The sequence below is a fragment of the Lithobates pipiens genome, unplaced genomic scaffold, assembly GCF_037356315.1.
Source record: "Lithobates pipiens isolate NorthernLeopardFrog02 unplaced genomic scaffold, aLitPip1_a1.2 Scaffold_8, whole genome shotgun sequence".
NCBI classification, from domain to species: Eukaryota; Metazoa; Chordata; class Amphibia; order Anura; family Ranidae; genus Lithobates; species Lithobates pipiens.
The window spans coordinates 515645726-515667027 of record NW_027507903.1 but is presented as its reverse complement, the minus strand read 5'-3'; the positions used below and the strand labels follow the sequence as shown (position 1 = coordinate 515667027).

Genomic DNA, 21302 nt, shown 5'->3' with positions numbered 1-21302 from the left:
CACATCTACAAGAAAAGAACATACAAACAACCTAATGCTGTATTGGCTCTTGCTCAATTGAAGTATCTAAGGATTAGATCTTTCAATCGAGACCCAAGGGACCATAATAGATATCAAATAAACCCGTATCAGAGATTACAACACAAAAAAGTCACCCCATGTATCAAAATCACATCCACCCGTAGAGTGGTATTATGCACATGCTCAGTCAGGCTGCGGATGCCGTGGAGGCCTCCGCTAGCCATTTGGCCCACACTCTATTTTTTGGGGCATCCTCTATTTTGGTATGTTTCCTTATAGAGTGGTAATACATTATTATCATGTGTTTTCCATAGCAATATAGATGGCTGGGCACGTTTTTTTCCAGCGGAGAGTGATCGTTTTCCTGGCAAAGAAAATTAGGAGTCCTATCAGAGTTCTCTCTGTGATCCTGGGGGCTAATTCTTCTACTAAGCCTAGAAGGCATATCTGCGGGTTGGGGCTATATCTATTCAAACCACTTCTTATATTACAGATAGTACTTGTGACCAGTAGTTTTTAATTGCTGGGCAGGCCCAGAAGATGTGTATAAAGTCGCCCAGATATTCATAAAGAATATTTGATTGAAAAAAAAAATTATGAAAGAAAACAAAATGTAAAAGAGATGTAGAGCAAGCAGGTGCGTTCTTTGTTCTATATGCAGAATTTAAGGAACATTTTTAAACATAACAAACTACTTTTAAAAGTACACTTTAAGCCAAAATGACAGATTTGTTTTCATTTGGTCTTCAGTCTAGCAAACTTAACACTCCCTGCCTGGAATATTATTTTCTTTACAATCATCATTAATGAGAACCAAACGAGTTCCTTTCTTGCTTGTTTCTCTCTCTGATGGCACACGTTACCCAGTGTTTGTGCTTTGTGTAAAGTTTGAGTCATTGCTTTCCAATTTTTAATGCAGTCGTGAGGAGTGGAATGCTCTTTTGTTGATAGAGGGTATGAATCATAAATTCATCTTTTGCAGCATCACTTGTCTCATAAATGGCAAGCAGAGCAAGATTCTTAGACTTCAGATTGAAAAGAGGCAATTTCACGCTGAATTTCTGAATATCGTTGTGTGAAAGGATTTGGCATCATGTATACGTCAGAAAGGAATTTAGCTAGTAAGAATATGGAGGAAGAGTAATCAGAGTGGTAATAGAAAAAAAATTGAGCTGGGTAGATGTGAAGACCCAAAACAAACAACAGTTATGTGTCTCTGTAAAATCGATTGTTAGAAGTAGTGTATTCTAGTTTTGTGAACAGTAGAATTGTGTTCAGGGTTGCAATGTGTCTTCCCATTTTTGGTATTATTGGCAGCACCATTTTGTACCGTTAAGATGCCCTGTTCTAACCCACATTTCCTGCTGTAGATAGAGCTTACAGCAGTCTTTCTCAACCTTTTCAACACAGAGGAACCCTTGAAATAGTTCTCCAGTCTCGGGGGAACCCCTGCTAAAAATTAGAAATCTACAACTCATGATACATTTGGTGTGATGGTCAGTGGAAAGAATGGTCCTTACACTTGTGGTCATTGGGAAGAATTACCTCCATACAGATCCCTAAAAAGATCAATGGTGTCGGTGGGAACTTATTTGAGAGGCAGAAATGGCCCAATGCTGAAGAAACCTCTAGCAACCTCTGGAGGAACCCTGGTTGAGAATCACTGGCTTACAGTATGTCCATCTGCTTGTATCATTAAAATTTGTCTATGTATTTTAAAGGGTTTTTGACGCTTGGACCATGATTACCTTTGTTCCAAGGATGGAGAAAGTATAGATTTTATCAACCAATTTTATTGAACCCATCTGCCTTTTTTGCATCCTAGTGATGCCTCTCCTACACCCAGAGTTGTCCTGTTTGGAAGATTACTAGAGGCTAGTTTAAAAACAGATTAGGATACCTTGCAAGAATGTAAAATTACATTTTATTATATATACAGGAATACACAGTTGCATTCATGGGCATCACTAGTGGCAGACACTTGTGACATGTGCCTCACATATTTTGCTGAGTCCATTGGGTCCTGATTCCACATTATCTCATTATTTTTGCATCATCACCTCCATATTTCATTGAACCTGCATCTGAGGGCAATGGTGGATGCTTGCTCCACCCTCTGCATCGCCCCCCCCCCCCACCCCGTGTATAGTTCTGAGTTCTGCAAATGGAAGTGTCTGATGGACCCGTAGCACGCCCATTTACTTGGTTCCAGCTAGCTGGTTTGTTCATCTGCACCTGGTGCCCGCTCAAGCACTGCAGTACACAAACAGCAAGTAAGAGGGTGGGTACCTGCAGTGCAGTTGACTGGAAGGTTGGGCAGGGGGTTTTGAATGTAGTGGGTATTGCTGTATTCTCTGTTGTGCTGAGTTGGGTCGGGGGGGGGGGGGGTTGATGTGCTTAAAAGAGTGATGTTTATGTTGGATGGAATGAATTAGAGTTATTGGGGGAGGATTTTTGTTTGGGAAGGGAAGATCTTTTTGATTGGAGTTGGACAATTTTGATGGGGGAGGGGGGTTCTTGGACGGGGAGGTTCATATTGCTGCTTTCTTTATGTTACATACTTCTAACTGCTGTATGTTAAATACTCCTGGTTTCTGTACTTTTTACTGTACATTACACACTCCTGGCCTCTCACTCTGTCCTTTTCTTACCCTTGTCCTCTGTACTCTGTATGTCACATACTCCTGGCCCATGCACTCTGTACACTGAGGCTGTGCATTAAACACTCTTGACCCCTGCACCCTGTACGCTGGGCTCTCTGTTACATGGTGCTCATCTCTGCACCCTGTACATTAAAGTGGTAGTAAACGCTTTTTATTTATTTTTACCTACAAGTAAGCGTATAATAAAGCTTACCTGTAGGTAAAATGAATATCTACTAAAAGTGCACTGTTTAGAAGATATTTGGTGTCTCTGCAGCCAGTGATGTTACAGGCTTACGTGCTTTGACAGAACGGCATACCCCTGCTGTTTCTTCAGAGCTGTGTGTTGTGGCCAAAACGTGGCGTCATTCTGGCTCGGCCATTCATGCGGTCACAGCACGTAAAATCTGTAAGGAAAACCGGATGAAGACGGAAGCCTCTGCAGCGTTAACAGCACACCGCTGGAGGGCGTTCGTTTCAAGGTAAGTCTTTTGGTGCAGTGCATACTTGCACATTATGATATTAATTTGCAGGAGAAAACTTTTTTTTTTTTTTAAAGAAGAGTTTACTACCACTTTAAATAATTCTGCAGTCCTGCACTATATATGCTATATTGTAAATTACATACTGCTGAGCAAAGTGTTAATTTTCTCAACAGTTGTTGGTGACTAAGTAGTCCCTAACTATTTTAACGGAGTCCTTCTTTAAGTTAGGGGCAAACAAAGTGTTAGCTCTTTATTTTGTTTTCAACACGCGTATATAGTAAAAGAGTTTAATTTAAAAGGGTGCTGAGATTTATGTGTGTTTGTGAGACTGTCAATTATGGTGAAAAAAAAAGTTTATTTTCTGGGTACAAGGGTGTCAAATGTGTAGGCTTAGGTTATTTTTAAGCCACTCCCACTGTCGGCACAATGTGACCACACCCACAGGTCCCCCAGAATCCTAGCAATGCCCCTGGTTGCTTTAATCTTTGTTATCTTTTATAGCTTTTGTGCTGACAACATAAACATTTTCTAAAATAGTGTAAGTTCAGCTGCTAATACCAGCATTGTCCCAGCACCACCACCTTCTTCTGGAACTGTACACACAGTTGACATCACTGTTTGAAATTGTGTATACTAATTTTTCTTTATATTTTTTCCAAATTCACAAATTCAACACGAATATCAAATGTGTAGTGCACATATACTTTATAACATTCAGTGATTTGCTGGAAGAGTAGCTAATGCTTCTATAGATTTAAATAGTTCTATTTTGCTACAGGCAATCCATGAATATTGATGCAAAGTCTTTGGTATAGACCCCCTGCATGGTTGTGTCCTTGCCCTGGCAGACTGAAAGAACATGTATTTCCAACTGCCGTGATGAGTTTATCAAAAGGTTGTCTGGAAAATCTAATTTCTTTCAAATAAATTAATTAAAAAAAAAAAAAAAATGGCATGCTACAAATGTGTTTGTGCAACAATATATTTTTTATAAATTTAAACATTTAAAATGCTGGGCGAGAAAATGATGCAGAGGGTAAAAGCATTGTATAAAAAACCGACAGCTAGGATTAGGGTGAATGGCTCCCTGTCTCGCCCCTTTGAATTATTCAACGGGACGAGACAGGGATGTCCTCTTTCCCCGATTCTTTTTGTGATTGCCCTGGAGCCATTATTGGCAGCAATTCGGGACAATCAGGACATACGAGGAATAGCAGTAAGAGGGAAGGAGTATAAGGTGTCTGCATTTGCGGACGACCTGCTCTTGTATGTGACGCACCCCAGAGTATCAATACCAATGATAGTGAAGGAATTAGAACAATACGGTCGAATATCAAATTTTAAAATCAACCTATCTAAATCAGAAATATTAAATTTGAATGTACCCAAAGAAATTCAAAAAGACCTAACCGTAAGCCTACCCTTTAAATGGAGTGGAGGGGAACTGAGCTACCTAGGGATTAAATTGACGGCAAAAAAAACGAAATTGTATGAAACAAATTATATACCCTTGCTTAATAAAATTAAATCCCAAATGGAAAATATGAAACATAAAAGAATATCGTGGATAGGCAGAGTGAACGTAATAAAAATGTTTATACTGCCAACGGTACTATATACATTCCAAATGCTCCCCATCGCCCTCCCGAGTAGTTTTTTTAGAAAATTAAAATCTCTTGTTCTTGCATTTATATGATATCCCAAAAAACCTCGCATTGCTCACAAGGTCCTAGTAAAGGAGAAGGAAAAGGGAGGAGTGGGGCTACCAGATTTTAAAAAATACTACGAAGCCATAATATTATCCAGGATAGCAGATTGGATACATAACTCAGAGGGGAAGAACTGGGCAGAGTTGGAAATAAGTTTAAGCGGGACAGACTTAACAAAAATGATTTGGATACCATCCCAAGTAAGGAACTTGGGAATAGGCGCTAGCACGATCACAAGGCACACACTGAGAACATGGGACAAAATAAATAAGTCACACAACTGGACATGTAACTCCCCCTTAATGTCACTACTAGACACAAAATATTTTATACCAGGAATGGAAGAGCGAATGTTTTATAGCAGATGGGCACAGAAAGTAGAAGTAACACTGGGTGAGGTGATGATAGGAGACAGGATTTTAACATATAGGGAAATTACTCAACAATGGGGAAATAGACCCTTAGATAAATGGAGATGCAATCAACTAGCACATTTCACACAAGGGCTCCCACAACCCCTACGAGGAATGAATGATTTAAGGCCACTAGAAAAATTATTTAAGGACCCACAAAGCACAGTGAAAAGGATATCCAAAGTATACAAAGTATTAAGAGGTGAGGGAGAAGGGGAATTACCCATATATTTAGGGAAATGGGAAAGGGAACTGGGGACTCTGAGAAATGACGAACAAAGGAATAAAATATTAAAAATGACATACACACTAGCGAAAGACTCACGAACATATGAAATGGCATATAAGTTAATAGCGAGGTGGTATATGACTCCCATAAGAATGCAGAAATTAAGAAAAGGAGAGGACTTGATGTGTTGGAGGGAATGTAATGAACAAGGCACGTTTAAACACATTTGGTGGGATTGCCCAAAAATAAGACCCTTTTGGGATAAGATAATTGAAAATATCTACCTGATAACTGGAATGAGGATCAGGAAATGCCCATGGTCTTGCCTGTTCCACGACACAGACATGGGAGTAAGACAGTACAAAGCTACTCTTATCCCCTACCTCTTGAATGCAGCCAAGGCCGTAATCCCAATTCATTGGGGAGACCCCCAGGGGCCGACAATCTTAGAGTGGGTGAAAAGGGTGGAGCAGAGTAGACTGATTGAAGATTCGATCAATAAAACCCTGGAGCCAGAGAGTGCAATCCAAGGGAAATGGCAACAATGGCTGACATTTATAGAGAGTGGGACCCGTCTTGTCTGAGTAAATAGGAGTGGGGAGTAGAGGAGGAGAACGAAGGACACGGGCGGAGAATGGGGGGCACAACTCCGTCCGACTTTTTTTTTTTTTTTTTTTTTGCCCGAGAGGGGGGAGGGAGGGAGGAGATGTATTCTTTTAAAGGTATTTTGTAAGAAGAGAGGGCTAAGGAGTCGGTAGCTTTGTAATAGGTAATACGACTCCACCCTCAAGATCTGTAAAATAACGTGTGAATAACTTTTGAAAAATTCTGTCTTTGAAAAATAAAAATAAAGAATATATAAAAAATGCTAATAAAAAAAAAAAAAAAAAAAACTGTTTTTAGAGCTCCCCTTCCCCAGACACTCTAATACAACCATTTTAACCATTTTACCTGACAGGAACCCTTGAAATTATTTTAAGGTCTAGGGGTCCCCTGCAAAATATACATCGGGGGGGGGGGGGGGGTCAGTGGGGAAATGACACTTATATTGTTGATCAGTAGGAAGGAGGCCCTCCTCACAGTGGTCATCAGAATGCCAACCTTACAGACAGCCAAAAAGATGGTGTCAGAACACTGGTTCCTCCAAGTAGAATTGACACCATAAATATGCAGGGACCATAAGATGAGAGGTCAGCCAGCCACAGCTCAAGGAATCCTTAGCAATCTCTTTTTAGAATGACTGCTCTAATGGTTGCTCCCCACATTGTTCCTGGTTGTCAGAGGTAGTTGTGGGGCCTGTTGTGTTTTGTAATTCTATGGTACCTAAATGGGCAGTAAGAACAACAACAGATCTTCTTATGGTTCAGGGCTGACACTTCTTTTCATGCTTTGATATGCTAAGCAGTATTTTCACCATCAATGCTGAGAAGCTTACAGCATGTGCGTGACAGGTGCTCTTAAGCCTTTATTTAAAGGGTTAGTTCACCTTTACCTGCCTATGCAGATGTGTCTGTAGATAAAAAAAAAAAAACGGTGCAGAGTCAACTAAAGTTAAATAATGCCCTTGCTATAGGTGTAGGCCATTTACATACCTCCTGAAGCCTGACTGAAATAATCCCAGGATGTTGCTAGGGCATTGCCAAGTGACGCCTTAGACTCCGAACTGTCCTTTCAGGCCCACATACAAGCCCTGTCCAAATCATGCCGCCTTAGCCTCCGCAACATTTCCAGAATACGCCCCTTTTTAACTAATGACACCACCAAGCTTCTAATTCACTCCCTGGTCATCTCTCGCCTCGACTACTGCAACTCCCTCCTTGTTGGATTACCTTTACACAGACTATCCCCCCTCCAGTCCATAATGAATGCCGCTGCCAGTCTCATCCACCTTACCAGCCATTCAGTGTCCTCCACCCCTCTCTGCCAATCCCTGCACTGGCTTCCACTCACCCAACAAATAAAATTCAAAGTACTAACAATAATTTACAAAGCCACCCATAACTCTGCCCCCAGCTACATCACTGACCTAATCCCAAAATACCAACCAAACCGCCCTCTACGGTCATCCCAAGACCTCCTGCTCTCTAGTTCCCTTGTCACCTCCTCCCATGCTCGCCTCCAGGATTTCTCCAGAGCTTCTCCCATCCTTTGGAACTCCCTACCCCAATCTGTCCGACTGTCCCCTAATCTATCCATCTTTAGACGATCCCTGAAAACCCTTCTCTTCAAAGAAGCCTATCCTGCTTCTAACTAACACTGTTTTACTTTCTCCATCAGCTCACCCCCCCACAGCTATTACCTCTTGTATCAATTGCCCCTTCCTTTTTAGATTGTAAGCTCTAACGAGCAGGGCCCTCTGATTCCTCTTGTACCAAATTGTAATGTAAATGTAATGTCTGCCCTCATGTTGTAAAGCGCTAAGCAAACTGTTGGCGCTATATAAAACCTGTATAATAATAATAATATAATAATTACTGCTCACTTCCTCCATCACAGGAGTGAGCTCTCAAATACTGAGCTCAGAGCTACTGCATCAGGGGAAAGAGAGCATATAAGGGAGGTTTGAATCTGAGAAAAAGCTCACTCCGGTGATGATGAAGGTGAACAGTAACAACCAAGGCCTTTCTTAGCCACGTCGTAGCAACATCCTGGGAGTATTCCAGTCAGGCTTCAGGAGGTAGTTATGTAAATAACCTACACCTGCAAGTGCATTATTCAACCTTGGTCAGAGGTTTTTTTTTCCCCTACAAACACCCTTTAACGGCATAGGCAGTTTTTTTGCAAAGGTGAACTCACCCTTTAAAAAATAATAATTTGGCTCTATCTCCTATGTATCTAGCCATCTGTTTTCCCCTGTAATGTATCCGCCTTGTATGTTCGCCTCAAAGTGAATAAACAAACTGCAGTCACGTTAAAGAGAAAAATTAGACAATAACTGTTTTTATTTCTGTAATGGTAATGTATGGTTAGCAGAAAAAGGTGGCAAATAACTGGATGTGTTCATTTGATTTATGGGTATGGCGAGAGAGACTCATTAATTACAGCTAGTAGAGTTAATTAGACATTCTAATTCTTGCCTTGATTAATTAGACATGCCCATTCTTTTATAATTGCCCATAGTTAATATATTCATTGTCTTTGGTTTGGCAGAAACTGTTAAGAATCATGTCCTATAAGCTGTGTCCTCAATTGTTCGTTGTCATATTTTATTGTTCACATTTAAGATGGGGTAATGCTTTAGGCGTAGCTTGGCCTTGTATTGGAGGTCTACATGGATATTTCAGGTTCTGTCGGCCTTATGAAGAGCCAATTTCTTTTCACAATGCTCAGAACATTAAATGTATTTGTTGAAGATGTGCTAATGGCTAATGGTAACCAGTCACGTCCTTTTTCCAAGGCTTGCATCAGGTAAGAATGATCTCTGATTGGCTATACTGCTTTTTAGCAGGACCTTTCTTAATAGGTTGGAATGGGTAGCAATGAAGAGGAGTTGCAGACATTTTACTTTCTTTCTCAGAATTCACAGCAGAAGTCATTCAAGTCGTTTTCTCAGCAGCTCAACTCACCCCGTTCCCTGTTTCTCAGCAGACCTTCACCATTGTAAACACAGAGCAGGAGCTATGGGAGAGAGGGACAGGATGAGCTGAGCTGCTAAGAGAATGACTTGACTGGCTGAGAGAAATATGAGTTGTTGTTTTCTTCCCAGAATCATACTTACCTAGGTGGATGCAGTAATGGTCTGATGCTACATCTGTCCCCCACCGTCTCGAAGACTGAGAACCGAGTGATGATCAAACACAGCTGATTGCTCAGTTTTCAGTGCCCTCTGAGTAGAGAGCTGGTGACTGTCATCCTGGGCACCATAGTGGTCCCATGGCATTCTTTAGTCAGAATGACATGGATGGAGAGATGATACTGGCAATGACCTGTATGGACAGTGCAGTGCATGTAAAAGGTTAAAGTATATGTAAATCCTCGCCTTATAAAACAACCCATTCAGTTTAAAATAGAGATGAAAGGCAAAACGTTTATATAATAAAAAAAATTATATATATTTTTTTAATCGACAAAAGTTTTATTGATGTTAACTTTAGGTACCACATGATATAATTACAGAAATAAACAGTCAATGACCAGTAATACTTGTTACATTTCCAGTAGTTTACAGAGATTTTGACAATGTGTGACCATTGACCTCCACCCCATACATTATGAATCCCTGCAAGGGACCCGTCATCCTTGCCGTTCCCTTATCCAGGGGGAGAACGAACATGATAATACACATATCTGGTTTTTAAGGAAACCAGAGCCTGTCCCAAAACAGATGGAAAAAAAAAGGAAAAAAGTAACATAAATGGGGTAGAAAAAATAAACAAACCCCAAACAAAAAACATGAAGTAAACTCTCTAGTCACATAGCCACTCCCATCATTGAGAAAGGTGCACATATCATAGTGTGTTTCATCAGGTGTACCCCGCCCAGTGCTCCATCATCTGCCTACTGCACCTTGCTCAAAGCCAATCATCCCATTAGCAACCTATCTAATGCCAGTTGTGGGGGCGCCACATCCGGCAATCCCAACCAACACTGCCATATGCCGTAGAATTTATTGGGCGATTTCCTATGTTAAGTATTTTTTTCCCTCACAAGGGTGTTGTTAACCTGCTGGATCCATTGTGTAACCCCAGGTACATTGGCCAAGAGCCAAAGACGGCCAATCAATTTTCTAGCCAAATAAAGGAGCCTTGTGAGCGAGATGTACACCAAAGGGGTATACAGGCCCTCATCGAGACTACCCAAGAGGCATGTCAATGGGTCTACTGCCAATTGCACCCGGAAAACAGTATTAATTTTGGCCACAACAATATAATATATTTTAGGGATGCACCGATACCACTTTTTTGACACCGAGTACCGATACTTGACATCATATACTCGTCGATGCCAATTACCGATACCTGATTTTGGTCATGTGACCATTTTTTTTTTTTTTTTTTAATAATGAAAAATTACATATTTTCGCCATAATATGAGGAATTGAAACGCAGTCAAAAGACATTATGAAAGAAAGCATGTTAATTTGCTGGTCACAACGCTGTTTAAGCGCAAATTGCACAGAACATGAATAATGTCAAATGTCATCAATGACATGTACATTGCAAGTTCACAATTTAGGCATGAGGAGAAGCAAGAACAGTACAGTACCTCAGTCAACTCACAACACAAGACATTATAAAATTTAAAAGAAAAAAACAACAACATGTGTTTGTTTCCAGTTTAACTTCTTACACATGTATAAGAGAAACACATTTCACAGACAGAACATTCCAGGATGGCAAGGAAGGATGTGTCAGGTTGGCATGTAGGCTGCAGTAAGGCCTCATGCACAGCTCAAAGCAGCTGCTTCTCCAGGTGTTTAGCTCTTTTGAGCTTTTTTTTCTCTACCTGTTACCTCTTCCCCTCCATGTTAGCCTATGTGTTCATTCATGGCCATTGGCCAAGGAACACTATGCGGTTTCAGTTTAGTGGCAGGGCAGCTTGCAGGCAGAAAAAAGCCTGTAAACTTTCCTGCCACTAAACTCCTGAAACTAGTGTGCAATGGGCTGACATGGAGGGGAGGTGTTAACAGGCAGGAAAAAAGCTCAAACTCCTTGAGGAGCAGATGCTTTTAGCTGCATTGTACAGGCATTATGCCTTGAAAATGAAAAGCTGAAATGTCACACAGAACATGAAATATCATCATTGTTGTGTTGATGACGCCATGTATAAAACAAACATCACAAGTTCACGTCATCACATCAACCAACCTAAGTGCAATACAGTTAAATAATGTTAGGCCTGAGGAGGAGCAACTGAACAGTACCTCAAAACTAACATTATTTTGTAAACATTTTTTAAATAGAAAAAAAGAAGTGCTAGCTTCTAGTTCAACTTCTTATGAAACTCCTGAAAAAACATTTTTCACAGACCAAAATTAGGTTCATTCCAGGATGGCAAGGCCAAGGAGCCAAGGACTTAGCAGCAGTAAGGCCACATGCACAATAAAGCTCAAAGTAGCTGCTCCTACAGGCATTTGAGCTCCCTGTTTTTTAGCCTTTCGTTTGCCTGTAGTGTTAACTCTATGCCGCTCCATATTAGGCTATGTGTCCCCAGGCATGTACTGGCCATTGGGACTACAGGGAGTTTCCCGGTGGGCTGATGGCTCCGTGGGCCAGTTTCAGTGACAAAGTAATGGCTGTGCAGCTCGCCCTCAACTTCACGCAATGAAGTGAGAAAGATCAGAAAAATACAGAAGAGAATAAGTGAAATAATAAAAGAGGTTAGTGAGGACTCCTTATGTTATGCTACTTATGTTTTTTTGCACAATTGCGTATAGTTTTATATACTGTTTTTGTGCTTGTTTGCAAAATTAAAGTGGGCTGGTCTGGATGAAGTCCAGGGCCAAACTTTTGTCCCAGTCCAGCCCTGTGTGTCCCCCATGCATTGCACGTTGAGTCACCTATAGTGTGCAATGTGCACATAGGAGATTCACTTTTTCACAAAGTGTGTGGCATGGAATTAAAAAGGCAAACCTTTTTTTTTTCTTCTTAAAGGCTAACATGGAGGAGAGTTAACAGGCAGAGGAAACGCTAAAAAAACACAACACTAAAATGCCAGGTAGAGCAGTTGTTTTGAGCTGAAGCATGTGACTGTGCATGATGCCTTACAGTTGGACAGTAACAGGCGGTAGATTACTTTTCCAAACGCAAGTGGCAAGTTTTTTTAAGAAACAAAATAATCTCGGCATGTTCAGTTAGAAGTCGGTTTCTGGTGTCAGTCAGAATGTGTGACGCTGCACTTAACAATCTCTCACTTTCCACACTACTGCAAGGAGCTGAAAGATATTTTTGTGCCATTTGGGCTAGAGTGGGAAATCACAGTTTATTGACTGCCCAATACTCAAGAGTTTTTTTCCGAACGAGGCACAGTGACCTCTCCAAGATATGCTTCTAGTTTGTATGGTAGCAGCTGTGGGAGCACTGTTCTCAAATGTAGATGAATAAGCAATTTCTTGAAAAACACTGTCCACAGTCACACTGGTATCTGGCTGTTGCTCAGTGCGAGGCCTTTTGTTAGCTGGTTTCTCAAGCACCTCAGGTGTAGCTGCCTGTGCCTGTAGTACCTGTACAGAAGATATTTCTTGCATTTCCAGCATGAACATCTCTTTGGCCTGCCTGCCAGCATCTGCATTTGAGAAGAACCGATCTTTATACCTAGAAGAAGAAAAATACAAGACATTAGATAACCTCATGCAAGCAAAGCAACAACTGTGGAAACTTGCTGTGGGGGCACTGCTAGAAGGAAAGGTGACAGCGGGGGACACGGCAAAAACAGTTGTCTGCCCTGCTCTGTACAAAACCATTACACAGAGGCAGAGCAGGTAATTGTGTTTGTCATTATCGATTTTGTTTTGTGTTTTATTTTTAAGAAGGTGAGATTTACAGTGTTATCACTTGCATTACAAATGCAAGCAAGTGATAACACTGTAAAATATCATCTTCATCCAAAAAACAAAATCATATCATCAATATTCAAATAAAAACAAGTCAAAATAGCAGCCAGCAATAAATAATTGATTACCTTGGATCGAGTAAGGTAGTGATGCAGTAAAGTGGATTTTGCTCCATGTCAGAGAACCATTTCTGCAAAGCACAAAGCAATGTGTTCTTCATCGTTTTCACACCGTGGTCCTCATCCACTTCTTTATATAATAATCGCTATAGCACAGTCACTGCAGGAATTACATCTGAGGCAAAAGAATCTGAACAACTCACATGCCGAGTCAACTCTTCAAAGGGAGCCAAGATGTTGATCATCTTCTCCATGAGATTCCACTGATTTGCATTGATGGTTGCAGACAGCTCATGTTCTGACACATATACTCCAATGGCCTGTTTTTGCTCTATCAGAGAATGCAGCATGTAAAAAGTGCTGTTCCAGCGAGTCTGAAGATCTTGTTGAAGTCGTTTAATGGGTTGACCAAGCTGAATCTAAATATCTTGCAGCCGAGAATATGCCAGGTTTGAATGTTTCAAGTGCCCAACTATTTTGCGCCCAACTCCCACAGCCTCCGTAATGCTGCGCTGTGATAAAATCCCCTCTGAGACAACCAGCTGCAGTGTATGTGCCACACATGAAAGACTCTGAAGACCAGCATCTTCTACACCTTTTTTCATATTTCTGCCATTATCACGGGCTACCACATGGACAGAACTTTTGGGAATTGCCCAAGTGTCAAGCATTTCTTCTGGTATGCTTCTTATAGCTTGGCCTGCATGAGAGCTGTGAAATTTCTTTGCGTGCAGCATGATTTGGTGCAGAGTGAAACTGGCATCAATCCACTGTACAGTTAAGCTAATTGCAGACAGGGGACTCTGCTCCAAATGTCTGTGGTGAAACTGATAGCCTTTATGTCCTCCTATAGGATGTTGGTAATATGTTTTTTCACTGTGTTGTGTAATTGTGACAACAGGACATCTGTGACATGACGGCGGCTGGGAATTTCGTACTTTGCAGCCAAAAGATTCATAAGTCGCCGAAATCCCACATTGTCAACTATTGATAGTGGCTGATCATCAAGAATGATGAATTGATGATTAACATGATGGACATGTTAGGTAACGGAGACAATGTGGGACACTAAGTTATGTAACACACACAAACACAGGCCGGCCACCATACTGGACAGTGGAAATTATTTTAGGCAACAGAGAGAGACAATGTGGGACAAACAAAGTGTAACACAGGCCAGCTGCCATGTTAGGCAAGAGAGAGAGAGACAATGTGGGACAAAACTAAAGTATAACACAGGCCGGCCACTATGTTAGGCAAGTGATGTAAGCTAGTAGTACTGTACAACAATTACCAGCCGTGGGACACATAAGTAGAAAGCAAGCAAGCAACAGTTAGAAATAGAGAAGAGCACTCACCGGCCACTATGAGGGGACATGGTGTAAGGAGGACGCTCGCCATGTGGGGCAGCCATGTGGCAGACGCAGCAGCAGCAGTAAAACATGTCATGAGGGAAACGGCACTCACCGCCATTTGGAGAGGCCGCAACCTTCTCCTGTTCCCAAGCTCCGCCCAAGCTGACATCACTTCCGGTATCGCTTTCTGGTATCGGTGCATTTTCACGAGTACCGATACTTGCCATTTTCGGGGGTATCGGTACTCGTGAAAATGCACCGATACCAGAAAGCGATACCCGAAGTGATACCGGTATCGGTGCATCCCTAATGAATATGCCGGAGTTATGGCAGCTATCTGCTGTCATAACCCCGATACTCTGCGTGAAAGTACCAATGTAAAACGACGTTTAGTGATCCAGAAGTAGTTAAAAAAAAAAACTGCAAACTCTATTGTCTGTAATACCATTGCACATATTACCTGGATATATTACCAACATGACATATTGACCCCTTGGTGCCTGGTCTTTGGCACAGAGAGGCCATGTATTTGCGCAAATTGCTGTCAATACAATTGCAAAGTTACCGGTGCCTAACCAAAAGCTTTCAGATAACATGACCATCGTGGCAGCTAATCACAGCGGTCTTAAGCCCCGCCTAGCGGCATCATAAACTCCTTAAAGGGCTGGGAGGCGCAGGCACCAAGAGGTTAAGAAAAAAAAATCTATCTGAATTGTTTTAGTCGTATTTTAGTTGATTCAAATAGTGTTAAGTTCTAAATTAACATGCATGGAGACTCAACTCTTCCACAATACATATGACACTAAAAAACACGGTGTAGAAAAAAGTAAGGGCATCTTTGCAACTTATCTGTTTTGGGATTTATGTCCGGCTTACCTGCTTCACGCTGGGATTCTCTTAGGGCCCTTTTTTAAACAGAAAGTGGCCACTGAAACTGAAGATCTTTTGAAGGTTTGTCACATGTAGTTGCCTTACCTTTTAGCAAGCCTTGATAGTAAAACCTTTGTAGTTGAGTATAGCTGCTTCCGTCATTGTAGATCAGACATGCTGCTTCCGTCATTGTAGATCAGACATGCTGCTTCCGTCATTGTAGATCAGACATGCTGCTTCCGTCATTGTAGATCAGACATGCTGCTTCCGTCATTGTAGATCAGACATGCTGCTTCCGTCATTGTAGATCAGACATGTTGCCTACGTCATTGTAGATCAGACGTGCTGCCTACGTCATTGTAGATCAGACATACTGCCTACGTCATTGTAGATCAGACATGCTGCTTAAGTCATTGTAGATCAGACATGCTGCTTACATCATTGTAGATCAGACATGCTGCTTCTGTCATTGTAGATCAGACATGCTGCTTCCGTCATTGTAGATCAGACATGTTGTTTCAAGTGTAAACTTTCAGCCCAGTCAGATAAAGTTTCATATACTTGGGTATCTAGCAATCATTTTCTTCCCCAGAGAAATGTGAGCAGTTGATTGATTTACTGCTCGGCTTCTCCTGGCCTTTCAGGAGAGGACCAACAAACTTCAATAAAACAGTTTAGTGAGTTCTTATGGGAGATGTCTCTATACATTAGGTCAATTATCTCTCATTTAAGGATTGTTAGGAAAAAGCCATGGCCGGGCTCCGTTATCACTATATATAGCATTGTATTGAATGAATACATGTAGGTCAGTGTACTGTTCATGGACTCCGTGAACAAAATGCGATTAGCGCTGTAGCTGGCCCTTAAAGCTAAATTGAAAATGACACCATATAGAAATTAGTAGTGCAAATCAACAGGCTTACGCTATACTAAAGGGTTATACAAGATATTGATCTGAAGAGTCTATATAAGAAATGTAATGTTACATACTCAAATTATGTTTGCTTTAAATTTACAAGAGAAACAGTACCTGTTGCAGCTTAACATTAACTAATATGCCACTGATATGCAATTGGAGGCACCTCCATGTGTCTGCATGTTGCTTCAGCTTTTTACTAAGGGCCCATTCACATCAGCAGTGGAATGTGCTGGAAAGCAGCCATGCTGATGCATTTTTCTTTTTTAGCTAATATTTTTTAACAAAATTACATTGCATGAAGTTATATTGGCTGCAGTACGGTGCAATGCGGCGGAATGCATTGCACTGCACTGTGAAAAGATACTGCGTGTCATACTTTTTTCCAGCACGCACAACCTCAGCATGGTGGTGTAAACTATCGTGATAGGAACAAGGCTTTTTGTGTTACAAGGCTGCCCAATGCATCTATTGTGAATGAGCCCTAAGGTGTCCCTAAGGTGTCCCAGGTCTCTGGAATACCAGGGTGCTGTAGCATGCAGACAATGAGGCTGGTTTACTAAAGGGTTTGAGAATATGCACACAAATTGTCTGAATATTCACTTCAATTATCCAATCATGTGCACATGACTATTGCATCAATTTGTACCTGTATTGCAAACTACCTTGGTACCAGTCTCAAACTATAATGTTAAAACCCAAGGAGGGGAGAAAATTAGGGGAAAGGGGACTTTTGGATATGCACAAAATATAGAATATATATATATATATATAGAGGTAATATCACATATTTATTGAGAGAACATTAAAATGTAACCCCTTAGAGCCTAGGGGAACTTTATACTAAATATTGCAAAAGCATAAAAAATATAACATGTTACTTCACCGATGGATGGCAATAGGCAGTAAAATTCAATATTATGATCTTAATTGCATAGGTCCAGAGCTCCGACGTGTTTCGACTAATTAAGTCTTCCTCAGGGGGGTGGCAAACAATAGCATATTACAAGGGATCACTAGAGATCAGCCCAGTCATTTTGAATGAGCTGCTTAACGTAACACTACTTAAAGCACAATGCCAACATGTATTTTCACCTACAATATTTTCTACAACTTCTGTTTATTAGAATGATCTCTCTTCTAGACACCAGTTCTGGTGCCTCCACCCCATTCCTCTGTTCCATTCACAAAGTATAGCCTGTAAACAGAGTTCATGTAGAATATTATAGGTAAATACACAGCAAAAACCAGTGTGCCTGGACACAACACAGCACACTTTATTATCATATGTACCTAATGTTATAGGTCACCAGTGAATTTGTTGATTGCATTTAGACTGTCATCTGTCAGTGTAATATGAAGGAGATGCACTATGAAGTGAAGGGGCCAGTGATGGAACAGGGGAACTGGTATGTCAAGGGGTACTATGATGTATAGGGGGACAATGATGTGAAGGAGATTGTGATGTCAATGGGGTTTGTGGGGACTGTGATGTGAAGGAGGGACAGTGATGTGAAGAGAAGAGTTGTGATATAAAAGAAAAGGTCTGTGATGTGAAGGGTAGGCGATGATGTTAATGGGAGGTTGTGATGTAACGGAGGGACTCTGATGTAAAGAGAGTAGTTGTATAAAAGAAGAGGGCTGTGATGTAAATGGGAGGCCATGATGTAAAGGAGGTAGGGCTGGCCCAAGACATTGTGCTGCCTGGGTCCAAGAATGAAATGCTGCCCCTCAAAAAATCACACCCACCAAAAGGCCCCTACATCTATTATTTTATATCATGATAATTAAAAATAAAATAAAATGTATCAGGAAGTCAGATTTTGCACTAAACACAGAAGTGTGAACCTAGGTTAAGGGCCGGTTTATACCATGATCACATGGGAACACAAGCTTTCCCGTGGGGAGCATTTTAACAGTAAATTCATTTGAATGGACTGCAAAGAGTAACAGACTGTGGAAAAAGTAGTGTTTGCACTACTTTTAAAAACGCACTGCTCCAAACCAAAGTACTGTGCTACCATGCGATTTTGTGCATGTAAACACTGCATTTGCGATCTGCGTTTGGGGAGCCATTAACAATCTATTGGCACCCACATTCAACAGATCGCCTCGTGGGAAACCTGCACACAGCCCACCACAGTCGACTTTACAATTTACAATCAATATAGCCCAGCGATCTCCATGGCCACATGCAGTCCCCCCCCTGGGAAGGAAGAGACCTGGACTCACCTGTGACCTGCAGACAGTCCAGCCCGGGTGATCGCTCTCTGACTGGCCTTGCTGGCTTTAGACTAGGGTAGCATATAGATAGGCTAGGGTAGCATGTAGACAGGCTAGAGTAGTATATGGACAGGCTTGCGTTCTATATTACCAGGCTAGGGTAGTATATATGGACAGTCTAGGGTAGTATATGCAGAGTTTCCTTGTGTTATGTACTGTCCCTCCCTCTCCTCCTCCCCAGTCCTCCTCCAGTCCAGGCTGTCCCAGTCACCCCTCCAGATCACTCTGCTCAGTAATGGGGTGATAGTGGAAGATCAGGGGATCTTGGTGCTGGAGTGGGAGATCCGTGATTAACTGATCAGTATACTGCCTCTTTACACTTCTGCCTGAGCCCCCCCCTTCCATGACCAGCACTTTCCTGGCGCCACCCCTGTTCATCAAGAGCTTGTAGGGTAGGGAAGTGAAGGAGACTCGCTCTTGCACTGATCTCCAGCTGTCACTGAAGTACCAAGTGCAGACTCAGTGAGAGTTTTGCGGCTGTTCAGAACAGCGCTGTGTCAGGCAGCCCGCAACACACTCACTGAGTCTGCACTCAGTGTGGATCCCGTATATAGTGCTGGCGCTGCTCTACCTCCCTCTCAAATTTCTGTCTGGGTCCGATGGACCCAGTGGGACCCATGGTAAGGCCAGCCCTGAAAAGAGGGACTCTGATGTAAAGGAGAGGAGTTATGTAAATGGAGGGATGTGATGTAAAGGAGGTACTGTGATGTAAAGGGAGAAGTTGTGATGTAAAAGAAGAGGGCTGTGATTTGAAGGGTAGGTGGTGATGGAAAGGGGAATGTGATGTAAGGGGGGCATTCTAACATAAAGGAAGAGGCAATGATGTGAAAGGTGAACTATGATGTAAAGGAAGGGGGCTGTGATATGAAGGGGGCCAAGATGTAAAGGGAGTGGGAGGACTATCACATAAAGGCAAAGGGCTGTGATGTAAAGGAACGTTGCTGTGTTGTGAGGGGGGGGGGGGGCTGTGATATGAAGGAAGCGGGGAATGTAATGCAAAGGAAGGGACTGTGATGTAAAGGAAAGTTGCTGTGTTGTGAAGGGGGGACTGTGATATGAAGGGAAAGGGGAATGTAATGCAAAGGAAGGGGCTGTGATGTTATGGAGGAACTGTGATGTAAAAGGGGGGGGGGGGCTATGATATGAAGGGAGGGGGGAATGTAATGCAAAGGAAGGGACTGTGATGTAAAGGAAAGTTGCTGTGTTGTGAAGGGGGGAATGTAATGCAAAGGAAGGGACTGTGATGTAAAGTTAAGTTGCTGTGTTGTTAAGGGGGGGGGGGGCTGTGATATGAAGGGAGGGGGGAATGTAATGCAAAGGAAGGGACTGTGATGTAAAGGAAAGTTGCTGTGTTGTTAAGGGGGGGGGGGGGCTGTGATATGAAAGGAGGGGGGAATGTAATGCAAAGGAAGGGACTGTGATGTAAAGGAAAGTTGCTGTGTTGTGAAGGGGGGACTGTGATATGAAGGGAAAGGGGAATGTAATGCAAAGGAAGGGACTGTGATGTTATGGAGGAACTGTGATGTAAAAGGGGGGGGGGGGACTGCATGGACATGTGCATGCAGGCCAGCATTTCCCTGATCTTGTGCATTTGCTTTAGTAAATTGGTTTCTCTCTTTGCTAGCTTCAGCTTTAGCTACAGCTTAAATGATAGAGCCCTGTTTTTTTTTTTAATGCAAGCAACTACAGGGTTTTGCTGTTTGATACCATTATGCACACTTAAGCCTAGTACTTCGGCTGGAATCGGTTGGTTCAATAGAAACGACATTCAGCCCATGTGTATGGCACTCAGTCCAACAGAAGCCAGAAATTCAGCTGACTTCTGTTGAAGACTCATTATTGAAAAAGGTCTGCCGACTGGCTCCTGAACGGGCGCCCCTCTGTCAGAGCACAATAGCACAGCAGGGAAGATTGCTAACACAGTACTAACATTGGATTGTTAGTACAGTGGCTCCAACCCACTGGGTTGAACAAAAAAACTAGAGGTGTGTATGAGGCTTTATAGCCACTCACACCTGGTGTGTTGGGCTGTGCTGGTGAAATAAGCTAGGGAAATATACATCTCGCTTAAGTAGATCTGCACAATTATGATAATTTATTCAATTTGGGGCCAATCCGGCATGTGGCAGTGTTTATATGATGACAAGGAACATGCTTGCAGGAGGAACAGAGTGCGCAGTTAACTGACCACTCCTGGCAGGTAAAATGGCTTTTATATGGCCACGAAAGAGGAAAAATGCCTCAGCAACATAACAGAAAAAGTGTTGGGGTTTTTCCTTATAAGAAAGGGATCCCATAAATATATTTCATGTGTCCCTAGTCATTTGTCCGAAGTTCAGTGTTAACACCGGAATATTCAGATCCTTGCAGAAAACAGTCATGACTTGTTCTCTTTAAAACCTTTAAAAATGTATTTTATAATGTCTGTATCACAGGTTATTCATATGAATTGTTATTAAAGGTGTTTACTACAATAATGTGAAATCCCTTTTCTTTTACCTATCATAATTCTCTTTTTTTTTTGCAGCTAAAGAAGTTTGCACATGCGAACATCCTTGGGGGGATGAAACATTATTACGATGACTTGGATTTCAAGAACATAATGGATTTTGTGCAAGAAAAGGTTGGTAAATGTTGGCAGACGGGATCTGAAAGGACATAATCTTGATTGAGAATTTTGTTAAATAATAGGAGATCGTTAGTGACCATTATTAGAAAATTAGCAAAAATAAATAAATTAGATGGCTGTAGTGTATTAAACAGTTTTA

General features: G+C 41.8%; 1 protein-coding gene across 1 annotated transcript in view; it reads left to right on the top strand.

Annotated features, from left to right (window-relative positions):
* Positions 1-21302, top strand: part of LOC143960638 (tetraspanin-15-like) — a 243344-nt gene that overhangs the window by 126021 nt on the left and 96021 nt on the right. The window contains exon 4 of the mRNA XM_077469420.1: positions 21062-21157. Within this exon, the coding sequence (XP_077325546.1) occupies positions 21062-21157 (96 nt within the window). The remainder of the gene's footprint in view (positions 1-21061; positions 21158-21302) is intronic.